This window comes from Pteropus alecto, unplaced genomic scaffold (assembly GCF_000325575.1).
Source record: "Pteropus alecto unplaced genomic scaffold, ASM32557v1 scaffold52, whole genome shotgun sequence".
Lineage (NCBI taxonomy): Eukaryota > Metazoa > Chordata > Mammalia > Chiroptera > Pteropodidae > Pteropus > Pteropus alecto.
This window is the reverse complement of record NW_006433941.1, coordinates 3,407,250-3,424,254: the sequence shown is the minus strand read 5'-3', so window position 1 is coordinate 3,424,254 and position 17,005 is coordinate 3,407,250. Positions and strand designations below refer to the sequence as shown.

Here is a 17,005-nt window from a genome sequence, read left to right as displayed (position 1 = left end):
TAGGGTGCTGTGTTGGCTTGTCAGAAAGAGCTGCATTTATCTTCTATTCTTTACCGTGAAGACTGCTTAAAAAAATAAATTTATACCCAGCCCATTTCCCAAGTAGCAGAAAAGTTTTAATAGATTTTATTTGCCATACTTCAGTGTAACTAAAGACTCTGCCAACCACAGAACACTGCAACATCTGTGGCTTTTTCACACAGCATTCATTCACTAGCACCTCATGTTTTGGGAGCACAGGGCTGGGAATTTCCTAGGCTGTAAAATCATCTTTTTCATCTGTTCACACCTTTAATTCTTTCTGCAATATTCCTGCAAGGACACTGCATGTTTACAAACTCCTACAGAGACAAGGAAGAATTCCTCCCCTTCTAGGATCCTATTTTGGCCATGGACAGCTTTATCAATTAAATTCTTGTCCAGTGCTGCAATCTGCCTCATGTTCATTTTCATTATTATTGCTCCTCTGTACTCTCTTTGGGGCACAAACAAGTCTCACTTCTTTCCTTTCTAACATTCCTCTTGGTATGTCTCTTTTGCCTTTTTTCCTTCAGACCGGAAATCCCTAGGAGTATCTTTAGCTTCCTTCAGGATATGATTTTTTAGTCCCTTCCTTCATTTGGCTTGTTATAAAGCTCAGAAATGCATGCGGAGCACTTCCCTTGTACTTGATACTTCCATTCTAACAATACAGCTTACTTAAGGTATTTTGGCACAACACCACGGATATCTGAAGCTCACTGATATAAAAAAAAATTACTGGTACTTCAGATACTTAAGAATCTAATTGTGGACAAGACATGATGATAGGCTTTGTTTGGGTCTAACATGCTTGATTCCATCTAGAAAATTTTTTACCCATGGGGCTTAGAGGCTGGTTCAGATTTTTCATGAGGAGATTTGTACAGGGTTTCAAACTATATAGCTATTCTGGGTTCCAATCTATAGTTACCTTCTGTAGTCCAGGAGAGAAAAGGGAGAGTAACAAGAAGTCTCTGGAAGATCTGTTTTACCTTTCTTCTGTGTGAACCACAATTGGTTAAATGCATTTCTCGACAGGACTGCTATTTTGAAAGATAATAATGCTCAATCAGTACCTTTTATGCTTCTTGTTTCTTCTCCATCAATAATATGTCAGTCAGTTGCTTGTCCGAGACACTTAGCTGCTGACAGGTCCTCATTACCTGACTAAGATAAACTGCCAAGAGGTGCTTGCACTGGAATACAAAACACACCAACCCATTAGAAATTGGCCGGGCCAGGCTAACCAAGACCTCTCACTACCATTACATTTAGTAGGAAAGGAGTGGGACACACTGATTATGGGTCGTTAACTTATTGCTTAAAAACTGCAGATAAAGATGAGACAGATGTATTCTTTCTAGAAGTCAGAGGAGAAAAAGGAAGTCTTACTTTGCTTGTTGTTTTGGGAAACAGTTTAGATTCAACTGGCACAGAGTAATTCTGAGTTATATATTTTTTCCCTTACCTTCAGAAACCTGCTAATAGCAATGGATAATATTCCTTGAGGTACTGTGTTGCTAAGTGCTTCTCAGAGATTATCTCATTTAAATCTGACAGCTACCCCGTAAGAACAACTCTTATTACCATTTTAATCATGTGCTCAGAATCTACAGTCTACTCCCTTAATCACTATGTTATTCTTCTAGGGGATGGGGTGGGATGGAGGGGTGGTGGTGAGGTGTCAGAACCCTCACACAAATCGGCCTGTAGACACTTCTGGGGAGATGATCTATGTTGGACCTTGTATCACAGAACACACGGCCTTAGACATTGAAGGGGGCCTGGTTTAATTCTGTCATTTTACAGGTGAAATAAACCCATGGCATATCAGCTGTGAATGTAGCCTCTTGTACAATGTGATACCCCATTTGCCACCTAGTTCCCAAGATGTTTAATGAAGTTAACAGTGTAAAAGAAGGGCAAGAATGGAGTGGATGCTATAATTTTCTTCTCTGGCAAGACTTAAAATATAGCTACCTGCTCTCATGTGGATAGCGCTTTCTCCTTTGAAATAAGGAACTGTCTATGTTTTATTTCCTGCTTGATGCTCTAGACTCCTGTGACATCAGCAAAGGATCAATGTGCTCTCCGGCCTCATGTGTAAGTCAAGCATAGCTAAGTGCCGGGCTATCTGACAGGTAGTGCGAAGAAATACCTCATGGCTGGAGCTGACGATATGCAAAGTTGCCAACATCCAATTTAGTTTCTTATTTTTATTGGGCCATCCAATTCCCCAGTGACAGCTTTCAGGATTATCTTGTTACCTTCCCCAAATCTTTATCCATGACTTCTTAAATAAAAAATTGGTGTTAATGTAGTTCTAAAAATGACACCACAATTTTGGAGATTAAACTCAAAAGAGATGACTAACTGAAGTTAAGGGCAGCAGACTACTATCTGTTTCAAATGTAGTAAAATTCCCATTTTACATGGTTTAACTGTTAAACCATGAAGGGCTGCTTCTCTCCTAATTCAACGATAGTAGGAAGATCCGTAGCACTGAGAAGGCAAATGCAGGACATGAACAGTAATGACAAGAAGCCAAACATGTGTATGTTTTACCAGAACTTCCAAGTACCTAGAAAGAAAAGGACAGATGGGATCAGACTTCAAAAGATATGCTGGGAAACCGCTTCCTTCCCTTGAATGTATCTGGTAACTCAGAGTTGCTCTATAAATTGCATTGGGATGAACTGCAGTAACATTTTACACAAAAGTAAAAACTTAACTTCCCTGTGTGCAGACTCTTCTCCTTTTCTTAGTGTTTTGCCCTTGAGGACTTCTTCATACGATGAAATTGAATTTCAGGCTGCTTAAGCCATCGACACAAACCATTTTGTAGAGGGCCGACTGACTCCGTGGGATGAGTATGAAGAGGTGATGGGAAAGGCCTCTCATCTACATTTTATTGTGGCCTTTCTTAACATTTGGTATTTCACGTACCTTAAGAGAGTATGCAAACAGGTAAAATGTAAGCAGTGAGGAAGAAAGATAGGTTTCAGAAGAAAGTGGGGAAAGGCTTTTGAAAAGAATTTGAGAACAGGGAAAATAAATAATCTTGCAAAAGGGATGACTCAGCTGGTCAGGATGGAGGTCTCAGAAAGAAGCAAGTCCGGATCTGCCTATTCATCTAGCAGTACACAAGGAAAAGACAGATATGTGAGGGGTTGGTAAGAGACTCAGTCCAAGGACAAACAGCATTGCTGGCAACCAAGGGTCAAAAAAGGAGACATATAGGGAAAACATGATGCATCTGTGGTGTGACTGGACAAACTTGTTGGAGATATCACTTGTTTAAGTCTCTCTACCACAAAGCAGCCAAAAACAAAAATGTTGAGAGCTTCATTTCTAAAGTTATTTTCCAAACTGGAAGTGTAAAATTAGTATCCAAGGGAAGTAGAAACATCCTGAGGGTTATTTTACAATGAACTGCCACTTAAGAATCTGCCACTGGGCTTTCAAATTAGTTTTAGGTTCAAGATGGCAATCTAAATGAAAAGGCCAGAACTTTTTCTTTTTTTTTTTGAAAAATAATGCCAGCACTCCCAGGATTTTCTCTTTCTCCCCCACAAAAAATAAAGCAACAGGTAAGGCTTCAAAGAATAGCAGTGTTCCAGTGTCATGCTTCTGTTTGTCAAATGTCCAATGATTCGTGATATGGCCATGTCCCTATGGCTTTTTTATCAACTCAGTTGAATTCCTCAGTGATTGCTAGGTTACCAGAAATGGCCAATGAGTGATTAGAAGATGCCTATTGTACTCATTAAAAATTTCAATCCTAGTTACAAATTAAGTATCAAAAAAATCACATCATCCATAATTTGATTTTGAGGCACTGATATGTTTTAAACATATCACCTATACCACTGAGCATCATAGAGGAATTTCCTCATATATCTGGAAAACTTAAGGGAGAGCATTAAAGCAGACTGTTTTCTACTTAATCTTGGAAGAAAACCCACCAACATCCAGCAGTGACACAAACAATTCTTGGGTCGCCAAACTATTACCAATTAGATTTTTTCATACTTTAGTTGTCTCTATGTTCTCTCTAGATCTAAAGTTAAACAGGCATAAGCTTCTGGAATTCTACACTGACTTGACTGGCCCACTGGTTCCTCCTTATTGCGGGTCCCCAATCTAACAGAATATTCTCTGGACTATGCTGCATAAATGCATGGTGACTTAGGGATGGGGAGAAAGTCTACAGAGGTTCCCTAGCCTGATCCTTTCAAAGGCTGGCTAAGACTAAAATGTAAAGTGATAACCACCTGAGACAGTAAATACCATAAGGAGAGAACACATTTTTAATTTGCTCCTTCCTTATCTAACAGTGGCCAACTCATGAACCCAATAATCAGGCAAATATCTGAGGTGGAAATGCTTAGAACTAGAATTAGGTGACCTTAGGGATCACCTAATTCCTTCATCCTTCAATGGAAAAATGACCTCCCTTAACAAGAATTGCTCCCAGTTCTTCCACTCGTAGTCTGGTATGTTTATCACCAAAAGGAGCTTTTAAAAAAAGAAACACGCAGGAAAGAGGATACTCAGGCCCATGACTGGACTTGTTTGAACCTAACTTGGAGGAAGTCTGCTGTGGTTTCAATTAGATTCTAAGGATGGTAACCCACCTTAGATGGTCATCCACTCACAAGTAAGTTTTATGACTGCTCCAAGCTTCTTAGGACCCATCACAGTGGTAAAACTATTATTTATTGTTCTCAGTATTTGGTGCCTCTCTCAGAAAGAGGATTATACATTCCTGCCCTATTAAATACAGGCTGGCTATGTGACCTGCTTTAGCCAGCCAGTAAAATGTGAGTAGCCAAGCAGAAACAGTAAAAATTGGCACACACCATGTCCTCCTTTCTCTTTGCTATGTGATCCACAATGTTCTAGATAGGGAGGGGTGCTCCACCAACTGGGATTGCCAGAGGGAAGACGTTTTAGAGTAGAGGAGCAATTGACTCTTAATGGATACATGGCATGAATGAAATATAAAACCTTGTTTTTGTATGCCTTCGAAATTTTGAGGTCATTGTTACTACAGCATAACAGCCTCTCCTAACTGATGCATCTTCCTTCCTAGTTGAACCAAAAATGTTTATAAAAAAATCACCTCAGGTGACACCAATATAATGGTGACTTTAGCATAATTACCATTATACCTGGAGGACAGTAAGAATATTAGAAGGTTGACTTAAGGAAAGATAACTAGCAGCGTATCAAAGGAATGTCTGACTCAACTTTTATCATCTCATAGAATCTGTGAAAAAAGCCAAATTCTTACTATATTACAATACAATGAAACCATTAAAGTTAATCTGATTTAATAAGATTTCTACAGCCTCATTTAATTCAAAGTTCAAGCTGACAGCCATAATTCTAGAAAGTTAGTATTTTTATGATAAATAAAGCAATGTAATCTAATACAGGATGTGAATGAAGAAAATAACTCATAGTAACGCTGGGAGGAACAGAAAGTCAACAGTAACTAGAATATTTCAAAGAAAATCTTTAAGATTTTAACTAGTAACTAGGTCACAGAACTAGAGGACAGTAAGAAGTCTGCTTGGGTAGTCAAGTGTTATGCTGATATTGGAACTGATATATAAAATCTGAAACCAAAAGACATGAGAAATATCCAAAGGCCCTTCTTATTTAAGGTATTTTAGCTACATGAAAAACAAAAATAAAAACACAGGGAAAGAAAATGTTTCTACCTCCTCAGGTACAAACATTTAATTATTAATCTATAAATTCACCAGGAGAAAATTCTAATAGACAGCCTCTTTTAAAGTAAATACGATGCAAAAGTTTTAACTTCAGTATTAAACACCAATTACTCCATTTCCCTTAATGAAGAAATGCACAAAGATTTTGCCAAGTCGGCTAAGTTATGCTACAATGTGGAATGACAAGTTAATTCACTAAGCGAAGGCACCTATTTGCCCAAGCAGGCTTTGCTCGTCATTCACCAAGAATTAATTGACGTGGTCTCAGCTCTGAGAAGTTCATCGTAAATAAATCAGAATCCAAACACTGAAATATTTCCCCTTCCAGGTCTTCAGCAAGGCCTTGATTACATTTATAAGAGCTGCTGGTTTCTTTTTAACCCCTTCTAAGCCAAACAAAATTTTGGAGACCACTGCCAATATTTTTATTTCATTCATAATACTCCCTTCCCTCAATCCCAGTTGCATTTATCATTGTCCTAGATAGCTAAACTAGGGGGTGTGGGAGTGGGGGGTAGGGTTGGAGTCTGGCCCACTGCTTATATAAAGACAGGCAGTGTGGGATAGCAGTTACAAATCCCAGCTGCCAGCTGTGACTATTAGTTTACTTTTCTGCATTTCAGTTTCCTGAAAAAAAAAAAAAAAATTGCTGGACTTTTGGTGAGAACTATCAATAACATATTAAAGTAATTCAGAGCCTGATAAGAGGCTGTTACTTTACAAATCTACCTATCTTAAACTCTAGAGGGCAAAACTAAGGTCCAAGTAGACTGCTTGCATTCAGCATAGTGTGACCCCTAGTAAATACTTCCTGACAATAGTTTTAAAAGATCATTTCTAACAGATGAATCTGAGCATGTGGAAGGACTCCAAAATGCATTTTGGCTTTTGCTTGTAAGCAAGAGATAATGAACGAAGTGAAGGTGTCAATACATTTTTTGGGGGGAAAGTACCTCTCTTATCAAACAACGGGAAAGCAAAAGTCAACTATATTCCATTAGATCTGAGAAAAGAGCCTCTCCACATCATTGCTGGTTATATACATTGCTACTAGGTAGAGTTTATAGAGCATATTTATCTTATTCTAATTACTAGCACACTAATTTTACTAGGATGGGTCAAAAGCTTTTCAACAGTGCAGTAAATACTTAAAGATGGTCACCAGCTTCCATAGAGATTCTTGAAAACATTTTTTCCCAATGGTTTTCTGTTGAGATAATCTCCACCTCTAGATTTCTACCTGGTAAACACGCCTCCCACTGGGTGATGAGATTAAGGTGATGGACTGTCGATCAACCAGGTCCAAGGCCTGGATGGCTGATGAGCCAAAAACAAACTTCAGCCTAGGAAATAAGAAGGCTTTAGATTAGACTTTCAAACTCATCTCAGTAACTTGATCCAAAGGATCATCATAAGCATCTTTTAAAAATTCAATTCATTTTAGTTTGGGGAAAAAAATCAAAAACTCATGTACTCAATTCTCCAGAATAAATGTTAACATGCTGTTTACAGATAAAGGAGCCCTCTTTATACTCGGCAGTGCTTCCTATTCTTCTTCCCAATTTCCCTTCATCCCTGAGACAACTGCAGGCATTTGTTTGTTTTCTTCCTGTTAACATTTTTATATTTTCTTATACATAGTATGTATGTGCATGTATATGTACACACAAATATATACATATATACATATACATGTACACTATACATAAGGTATTGTTTCATAAGTTTTAAAACAAAAAATATATTGCAGGCTTTTTGGAAACTTCTTTCCACTCAATATGTTCTTAAAAATGATGCATGTTGATTTTTTTTAAAACTTTACCTTTTGAATAATATTTCATTGTATGTACCTAGTACTTTTATTTTTTAAGTACCCTATTGATGGGTATTCTGTTTCTATTATACATTATTATAAATAATACTCAGTTATCTTGGTGCATGTCCCTTAGTACACATGATAATTTTGCCTGGTTATACAAGTAAAAGCAGAATTGCTGGTCTTAGGACAATTGTATTTTTCACTTTTAATAGGTGTTGCCATTAGCTTTCCACAGTGGAAATAGCTCTCCCAACCAGCACTGGTTGAGAGTTCTAATTTCTCCTCATCCTCACTAAGACCGGTATTATCAGGCTTTTTCATGTCTGACCATCTGATGGGTATTAAATTTGTACTCTTTGATTAGTAGTAACAAAGGCTATTTGGCTGCTAATGATATATGAGAAAAAAATTTATTATGTGGGAAAATTCTTATGTTACGTGAGAAAGGTTAGATATAAAATTGTTTATTTAGAAACTCAATCATTTTTTTCTTAAAAATATAATTATCTCAAAATAAAAAATTTTTAAAGGCAATAAGCCAAAATGTCACAGTGATTATCACTGGGTGGTATGAGGTGATGCTTTTTATGTTTTCTTTATTTTCTAAGAACTTTTTTTTACAAGCATAGGTTATTTTTATAAACTAGATAGGTTGAACTAAAACTGAAAAGTTAATGTTTTAAAAAAACCATGTGATTTCACATGAAATAAGACAGAACTACTAAGACTTCAAATTTAAAATGTTCGACTTCATTTTACAACAAACGAGTCTCTTCATAAAATAAATTATTGAAATGGAAAGTTTTTCAACTTTTTACATTTCACATATGGAGATTATCTATGGACAAAGAAAAGTTAAAAATTTAAAATCTGGTGATAACTTTATCAATTGAATAATCACAGTTAAATATGGATCTAATAAAAAATTTTCAACCTGCCTTGTCAATCTTGTAACATATTGTGAACACCTTTTGAATGCAATATTTTCTGTCACTTCCCCCCCAGCTTTATTGAAATATAATAGACAGTTACTCATATTTACATTGTACAATTCAATAAGCTTTCTTTCAATTCTAGTTGGCATACAATGAATTAGTTACTCATATTTACATTGTACAATTCAATAAGTTTTCTTTCAATTCTAGTTGGCATACGTTTCAGTTGTACAGCATAGTGATTAGAGCTCAAGTGATCATCCCACTAAATCTAGCACCCCTCTTCCCTTACATATTTATTACAACACTGTTGACCACTTTCCTTATGCTACACTTTCTAACTCCGTGACTATTTTGTAACTATCCATTTGTATTTCTTAATCCCTTCACCCTTTTTCACCATCCTCCCCAACCCTCCTCCTGTCTAGTAGCCCTCAAAATAGTCTCTGTATCTATGAGTTTGTTTCTGTTTTTGTTAGTTGTTTATTTTGTTGTTTAGATTCTGCATGTACTTAAAATCATGTATTTGTCTTTCTCTGAGAAATACCCTCTAGGTCCATCAAGGCAATATCTTTTTCCATCCCCTTCCATTTAGTCTGTGTGTGTCTTTTAATCTGAAGTCTCTTGTAGGCAGCATATGTAGAGATCTTGTTTTCTTAACCATTCAGCCACCCTGTTCTTTGGAGCACTTAATTCTTTTTCATTTGACGTAGTCATTGATAGATATGTAGTTATTACTATTTTTCATTCCTGATTTTGATTTTTTTTTTCCCCTTAAAGAAGTCCTTCCAATATTTTCTGTAATATTGGCTTGGTGTTGATAAATTCCTTTAGTTTATTTTTGTCTGGGAAGCTCTTTATCCTTCAACTCTAAATGATAGCTTTGCTGGATAAAGTATTCTTGGTTGTAGTCCTAGGTTTTCATCACGTTGAATATTTTTGTCAAGCCCTTCTGTCTTGCAAAGTTTCTTTGGAGAAATCAGCTGCCAGTCTTATGGGTGCTCTCTTGTAGGTACCTAACTGCTTTTCTCTTGCTTTTATGATGTTGTCTTTGTATTTAACCTTTGGCATTTTAATTATGATGTGTCTTGGTGTGGGCTTCTTTGGGTTCCCCTTTCTTGGGACTCTGAATTTCTTGGGGTTGTATGTCTATTTCCTTCACCAGGTGAGGGAAGTTTTCTATCATTATTTCTCCAAATAGCTCTTCAACTTCTTGTTTTCTTTCAGGTGCCCCTACAACATGGATATTTTTACATTTAATTGTGTCTCATAGGCTCCTTAAATTATTGTTATAGCCTTGGATTCTTTTTTTCTTGCCATTCTGATTAAGTGTCCTTGGCTTCCCTATCCTCTATATTGGTGGTTTGATCCTCTTTATCCCCTCTGTTGATTCCCTGTAATACACTCTTCATCTCAGATAATGTGTTCTTCATTTCTGACCGGTTCCCTTTTGTAATTTCCATTTCTGTTTTTATATTTTTAAAATCTGAATTCATCTACACTTCCCTTAAGTTCATTGAGCATCTTTATAATCAGTGTTTTGAACTTGGCATCTGTTAGATTGCTTGACTCCATTATTCTTGGATCTCTGTTCTCTTCTCTCATATAGTTTCTGCTTCTTTGTCTTCCCATTTTGGCTGCCTTTCTGTGTCTGTTTATATGTACTAAGAAAAGCTCCTAAGTCTCCCAGCTATGTGTGGTAGGTGTCCAGTGGCACGGTCCCGAGAGGGGTTCAGCTGCAGGCCAAGTTTAGTCCTGGCCTGTGTCCCTCCAGGGCCGCCTGTTGAGATTCAGCAAGCAAGCCACAGGTACTGTGCTTATAGTTGCCTCAGGAAACCACATCAGAAACCGAGGTGAGCTGCCACAACTGTGAGTCTTGGTGCTGCTCAGCAAGGAGCACCGGACTAGCTGAGAACACACCTAGATGTGGCTTGGGTGGGGCTGCATCTCCCCCATGGTAGTTTCAGGGAATCCTCTGCGTAGAGCAACCTCTGTTATCCACCTACGGCGGCGCTGAGTCCACATGATGGGACCGGGGGGCGGGGCTCAACAGAGGAACAATAGATACCACCAGTACTGCTTGGATGAAATCCTTGCCTCTGGCCCTCGCTCTGACAACTCAGTGTTCCCCTGTAAGTCCCTGGTGCCCCCCAAGAAGCCTACCTGGCGCTCATGCTCAGAGTGAGCAGGTCCATCACCATGAAAGTTCACTCGCGGACACGGCCCTTTTAAAAGGCGTCTGTAGCTGCCGCTGCTGTAACCTCTGTCCCACTCAGCCGCTTGGGACCAGGCAGCCTTGCGATCTCACCCTGTTTTACCTCTTCCTATTGCAGGGTGATTTCTTCTCTCTCTCTAGTTGTAGGGCTTGTTCATCTACACCCTAGGCGACTCTGCTTGCTGTTTGCTCAGCGTTTCCGTCTCAACTCTGTGAGAGCAGATGAACAAAGTTCTATCATCCGCACCATTTTGATTTCTGTCTCTATGTCATTTTTAACAGTTACAAGGAATTCCACTGTAAAGATGAATTACTTTTATTTTTCCCAAACTCTATTTTTGGATAATTAGTTTATTAATCTAACCTGAATTAGATTGTTTCTAGGTTGTTTGTTTTGCTACCATAAATAACATGAATATGTTTTGCTACCATAAATAACATGAATATGTTAATTCATGAACACTCATGATTACTTCCTTGGGATACATTCTTGTAAGTGGAATTCTGGGTCAAAGAATATGTATGTTTTAAAACTCATATTGCCTGTTGCCAGATTAACTTCCAATTTATACTCCTAGCGTTATCAGTTATCCTTTTCTCCAGCGATCCCCAACCTTTCTGGCACCAGGGACCAGTGGTCCTATGAGAATGTAATGCCTGATGATCTTACGTAGAGCTGAAGTGGTGATGCTCGTGCTGGGAAATGGCTGCACAGATGAAGCTTTGCTCATCCATTCGTTTGCTCAACCGCCCACTGCTCACCTCCTGCTGTGCAGCCCAGTTCCTAACAGGCCATAGCCCGGTAGTGGTCCATGGCACGGGGTTTGGGGACCCCTGCTTTTCTCCATGTTCTTGCCAACCTCTGGAACATTCTTACCAACATGTTTTCTGTAGTGGCCAGTTTTATAGATGGAAAGCTATCTTATTATTTCAATTTGTATTTTTATGATCACTAGTAAGATTTTTTTTTTCAAAGTTTTCAGTAATTTGCATCTTTTATTATTATTTGCTTGTTTTCTTTGTCTTAAAAGTAGTAATTTTTTTTCCCAATAATGTATAATTTTGTAAAAAGAAATTTAAGAAATAGAGACAAGGTTAAAGCTCTTCTTTTAATTCTGCCTCCTTTCTTTCCCCTAAGATAATCACTACTATAGGTTGGTGTATATCCTTCTCGACTTTTAAATTTAAGCATATATATGCAATTAAACATTACTTATTCCTTAGTAGCTTTCACTATTTTTGTTGCTATTGAGAATATAATTATATTTTTGAACTTTGTGTACAAAGGGAATCAATTTTTAATTTCTATATTAAAAAATGGCTACTCTCTTGGTTTTAAAAAAGTAGTTATATCATCTACAAATAATAATTGTCTTTCCTTGCAGATAAGTTTACTTCTAATTTCTTTTTTTATGTGTTAGTGCAATAGCTACAACTTCTAGAACAATGTTAAACAAAGTGGCATATAGGACAATTTGGGAATACCTTGTACAATCAAAGATAGTTTTGGCTATTCACTTGAAACAAGTTTTTAATAATTGTATCAAGAAAATATTTTCCCTAGTTTAGTAAGGATATTTTTAAAAATTAAGAATTGTTGTTGAAAGAATTTGGCTTTTAAAACACAATAACAGCTAAAAAAAAAAAAAAAAACCACCCAAATACAACAGTATATATACTTACGATAATAGATGCTCATCAGGAACTGTAAAACAGGAATGGAAGGAAAGTTAATCATATTAAACCAGTGACCACAAACATAAAATTCTTAAAAAGACTATAACCAGGAAGACTTTTGTAAAAGACAGTGAATTGAGCCTATGTATCTAACTAATTTTACCCCTTACTGATATTCAACTAAACAATAACAGGATTTTTTCCAAAAGCAAAAACTCACGAGGATAAGGACAGACAGAAATAACAGCTAAAATACATTCGAAAATAATTTAAAAGACCTGAAACAACTGAATTCTAAGCTAGCACTGATGAGAGCCAAGTAACAACCTGATTTATACTACAGAATCCACTAGCCTCTCTGCAAAAAAAACCTCAGAAATTGGTGGCACCAGATAGCTCTGGAGGTGGGGATGGACCAGGGGGGCTAAAATAAGAAAGACTCACTGAAAGTAAGTTTAAGAAGCTAGAAGTTAGTGGAATAATGCTTTCAGATGTCTGAAAAAATATTTCCAACATATAATTCAATACTTAGCCAAACTATCGATTAAGTGTGAGGATAGAAAAACAACTTTTTCAGACATGTAAAACCTTAAAAAGTATATCTCATGTACTTTTCTTCAGGAAGCTCCTAAGTATGTGCTCTTTAAGTAGTAAACCGGGAAAAAAAAAATTGCAGGATATACTAAACGTGAAGTTCGACACTGATAAAGGGAATTCCCAGAATAATAATGGTTAAGGGAGATCTCAGGAGACGGCCAGGAGAGCAACAGCCCATATTAGAGAAAATCAAAGGCTCTAGGAGAGTCTACAGAATAATGAAACTGATAAAATATTTCATTATCTGAACATCTTCATTAGAGATTTAGAACACCGATAAAAGAGTTTGAGGTTGAACTAGGGATAAATGCATAGAAAACTAAACAAGCAAACAACCACAACAGTTCTAATTCAGGGAAAACTAAAAGTTACAAAGGAAAAGAAAAGTAATCATAGCTTCCTACATGGCTCAGCTGTGACTAGATGTTATACATCATAACACTGAGTGTAAACTCAGAATCTTGATCTAAAAAAATCTGCCATTGAAGGATGGGGGTCAGGAAGAGTATATGACTATCTAGAACAAAGACTTTTAAATAGCAGAAAACAATTTTGCTGAAAATAAACATTAATCGATGGCGGTAGTCCATCTGTCTGAGCCATGAGCATCAGGGACGTGTCTTCAGGACTGTCACAGTGTATGGATTAATACATTGGGACGCAAGGCCCACTTCTGGCAACCTCTGAGCTGACAACACATTGACTTTTATCCTACCCTTTTTGGGATCGGAACATGTTTGAATACCTGGCTGGCCTAATTTTTTAAGCATATACATTGCGTTAGCTGTAACCGAAATGAGAAAAAAAAGTTGTCTTAACTGTTCTCAATCCTTTAAAAATTGTAACTCAAGATAAATCCTTTCAAAGTGCCACTGCCTATTCACTTGGATGGCTTTTTAAAGCAAAAGTGAATAGGCAGTGGCAATTTTAAGGCCTAATCTTCTATTTACTAAATGACCATTTTTACGTTAGTTGAGTAGTTTTAATTAGTAGATGCAGTTGATTAAAAAAATCCTTTTAAAACTAGTATGCTGTCAACAAATTTTGAGATCTCGGTGATATTAGTGAACACGGTCACAGAGCACCTTCTGCTGGTCAGAGGAAAAAAGAGGTACTTTCGCAACATCGATTTATTCCAGTCATTGCCTGCGCATTTGGGTTTTGTGACCCTATTTATTTCCTGAGCAAAGTGTATGAAAAGATTAATTTTAAAATTAACATAAGATTTTGGGATTACATGCAAGTTTAATAATTTAAAGTTTTACCTTTCTATAAGCCCCTGTAGACTCCCGTCCCTTCCACCCTCCTGACCTAGGGCCTTCTCACGTGTTTTTTGGCAACGCTCAGCCCTTGTTCCTGGTTAAACTGCGCTGTTTCCTGAACAAACTTAGCTTTTCTCTTTTCTTTCATTTTTTTTTTTTTTTAAACAAATGAGAGTTTGGAGATGGAACACACGGGGAAAAAGTATGGGCAGTTCGGGGCGAAGAGCGCGGGGTCGTAACCCCGAAACCAGTGCCCCGCGGGCCTAGAGACCACCACCTCTTGCCTCCCGGACCGGCGGTGCAAGGTCCACGACCCACAACGCAGCCACACACTCCCTCCGGCCCGTACTTCGAGCGCTCTCCCGCACCGCCGCCTCCATCTCGCTCAGAAGCTCCTCCACGACAGCCGGCAACGTGGCCGCTGACAAAGTGACGGCCATGGCTCTACAGAACGTAGACGCCTCAGAAAGCACAGCAAAACAACACTCTGACAGATCCGTGTAGTATTCCAACCATAGCCGAGGGCCGGGCGCGGCGCCGCGATGCCAACGTGCGTCATTGCGCATGCGGATGGCAAGGAGGACGCTTCCTCGTACGTCATGGCCCGACCAATCCGGCGGCGTTCGGCGCTGGGGGCGGGACGCCCTAGGATCTCGCCGGGCCTGCAGTGAGCAGAGGACGCAGCTCGGGCATGTACCGGCTCCTGATCCCAAGCCTGGGCCGAGGCCTTCTGCGGGCCGCGGCGCTGCGGTGCCGGATCTGTTCGGCGCGCCTGCTTCCGGGGCCAGCAGGAGGCCGGGCGTCCGAGTTGGTGGTGCGGCCATCTCAAGTCGCGCCGCACGGCGGGGGCTTAGGCCTGCTGCCGCTGCTGGCAGGTGAGGGGCGCGAGCCGGGCGGGGACAGCGGGGCGGGGACAGGGGCGCGGCCGGGCCCGGTGACCTCAGAACCCCTTCCCGCAGCGCTCGCGTGGTTCTCGAGGCCCACTGCGGCAGAGGAGGAGGAGGAGTTGCCGGGAGCGGGCGGGGCCGCCGCTAAAGATGCGGCGGACGAGGCCGAGGCCGAGATCATCCAGCTGCTAAAGCGAGCCAAGGTGAGGCGGCCTTGTCGATGCGCATTACTCTCTCCAGTTAGCCGAGATGGCGGCTCTGAGGGTAAAAGTGCCCGGAATTAGGTGGGTCATGGAGGGAGGCTGAGAGCGGTGTTGGAATCCATTCAGGCTTGTCAGACTGAAGTCTGCAGTAAAACCGCTGCAGTCTCAAGTGCAGATGGAAGTGGCATCACAGGCATCGTTCTTTTACCTAAACATAATTAGCAGAAATGTTTTGTAGTTTTTTTATCCGTGAACCAGCCAAGCTGAAAGGACTGATATAGAGAATTTTTCACATACAGTATGTAGCGTTCTGAAAATGCTATTCAGTGTTGCTTATGAGCGATTTTGTTCTCTTCTGTATAAACTCTTTTTTTCCCCTCCACATTCTTGTCTATTTCGTCTTCTCCCCAGGTTATCTCAACTTTTCTATTGGGCTAACTACCGCCTTGATGCCAACAACGTCCAAATTGATATTCCCATGCTGCAGTGTGCTACTGACATACCTTCTCTGCTTTGAGGCTTGTCTACCTCTTAGGCTTAATCTGCCCAAAACTAAAGTCTTGATCTCAAATGCCTCCCCAACACATTCCTTCACCATCGTTTTTTTTTTTTTACTACCATCTACCCAAATTTCCAGCCTGGAATTCTTATAGTCGTTTTTAATACTTACCACCGCCTCCCAACAACAGTCCAGCAACAAATCCTTTTGTCACCAAATCCAAAATATCTGGTAAATCAGCTCCTTTTTCTATCTCCCCTGCTATCCCCACAGCCTAGTACCGAGTAGTCTCATCTGCCCTATTGCCCCCTTTACAATCCATGCAACAGCCTGAGTGATTTGTTAAAAAAGTAAATTGAATCATATCACCTTTTTGCCTAAAAACTTTGAATGACTTTCCACTGCATTTACGATAAAATTCAAACTCCTTGCCATGGCCTGCAAGACCCTTGTATGATTGACACCATCCTACTTTGTTCACCCATTTGGCAGAAATACTCTGACTCACCATCCTCCTTTCTCACCTTTTCTTTTCATTTTTTGAATGGTTTTTAAAGAATCCTTCTCTTCAGCCTGTAGGGCCTTTGCTTGTTCCTTACTCCCTGTTTGGGTCATTTTCCCCTACAATTTCTTATTTGGTTGACTTTTAAATATTCTATCTCTAATTATCACTTCCTCAAAAAGCTTTTCTGACTCCAGTATAGAGACCTTTATTGTTCCTTTCCTAGCTTTTATCATTAGTTGTAATTAAGCTTATTTGACCTACAGGGTCACTTCCAGCCTGCAGGAAAAGATAAAGAGGATGTAGGGCAAGGAGCTTCTTTATAAAATAATAAAATATGTAAAAATTGCTCACATTCCTTTTGTCTGCATTTGTTGGCCAAAACTTTGTCATATGGCCACACGTGCTTGCAAAGGAGGCTATAGACATTATAGACATAATGCTTGCTACGTAGTAGGAATTCAATAAATATTTGATGAATGAATGAATAGCTTCCTTCTATATATTGCGATATATATCGATAACCACTTCTGTCTGGTTACAAATGCATATGCTTTCTCTACATTTTATTTTCTTTGTTTTCTCTTTTCAGTTGAGCATCATGAAAGATGAGCCAGAAGAGGCTGAGCTAATTTTGCATGACGCTC

At 39.1% G+C, this 17,005-nt stretch overlaps 2 protein-coding genes across 2 annotated transcripts in view; one reads left to right on the top strand and one right to left on the bottom strand.

The window, feature by feature from the left end:
• Positions 1 to 14,530, bottom strand: part of ZSWIM7 (zinc finger SWIM-type containing 7) — a 34,451-nt gene extending 19,921 nt beyond the window's left edge. The window contains 5 exon segments of the mRNA XM_015586645.2: positions 1,098 to 1,263; positions 2,523 to 2,602; positions 7,003 to 7,105; positions 12,415 to 12,445; positions 12,448 to 14,530. Of these exon segments, the coding sequence (XP_015442131.1) occupies positions 1,101 to 1,263; positions 2,523 to 2,602; positions 7,003 to 7,105; positions 12,415 to 12,445; positions 12,448 to 12,469 (399 nt within the window). The 5' untranslated portion in view covers positions 12,470 to 14,530 and the 3' untranslated portion in view covers positions 1,098 to 1,100.
• Positions 14,531 to 14,901: 371 nt separating this feature from the next.
• The window catches only part of TTC19 (tetratricopeptide repeat domain 19), a 22,218-nt gene continuing 20,114 nt past the window's right edge, over positions 14,902 to 17,005 (top strand). The window contains exons 1-3 of the mRNA XM_006908412.3: positions 14,902 to 15,142; positions 15,227 to 15,357; positions 16,951 to 17,005. The exon at positions 16,951 to 17,005 is cut by the window's right edge and continues 77 nt beyond it. Coding sequence (XP_006908474.1) covers positions 14,959 to 15,142; positions 15,227 to 15,357; positions 16,951 to 17,005 — 370 coding nt within the window. The 5' untranslated portion in view covers positions 14,902 to 14,958. The remainder of the gene's footprint in view (positions 15,143 to 15,226; positions 15,358 to 16,950) is intronic.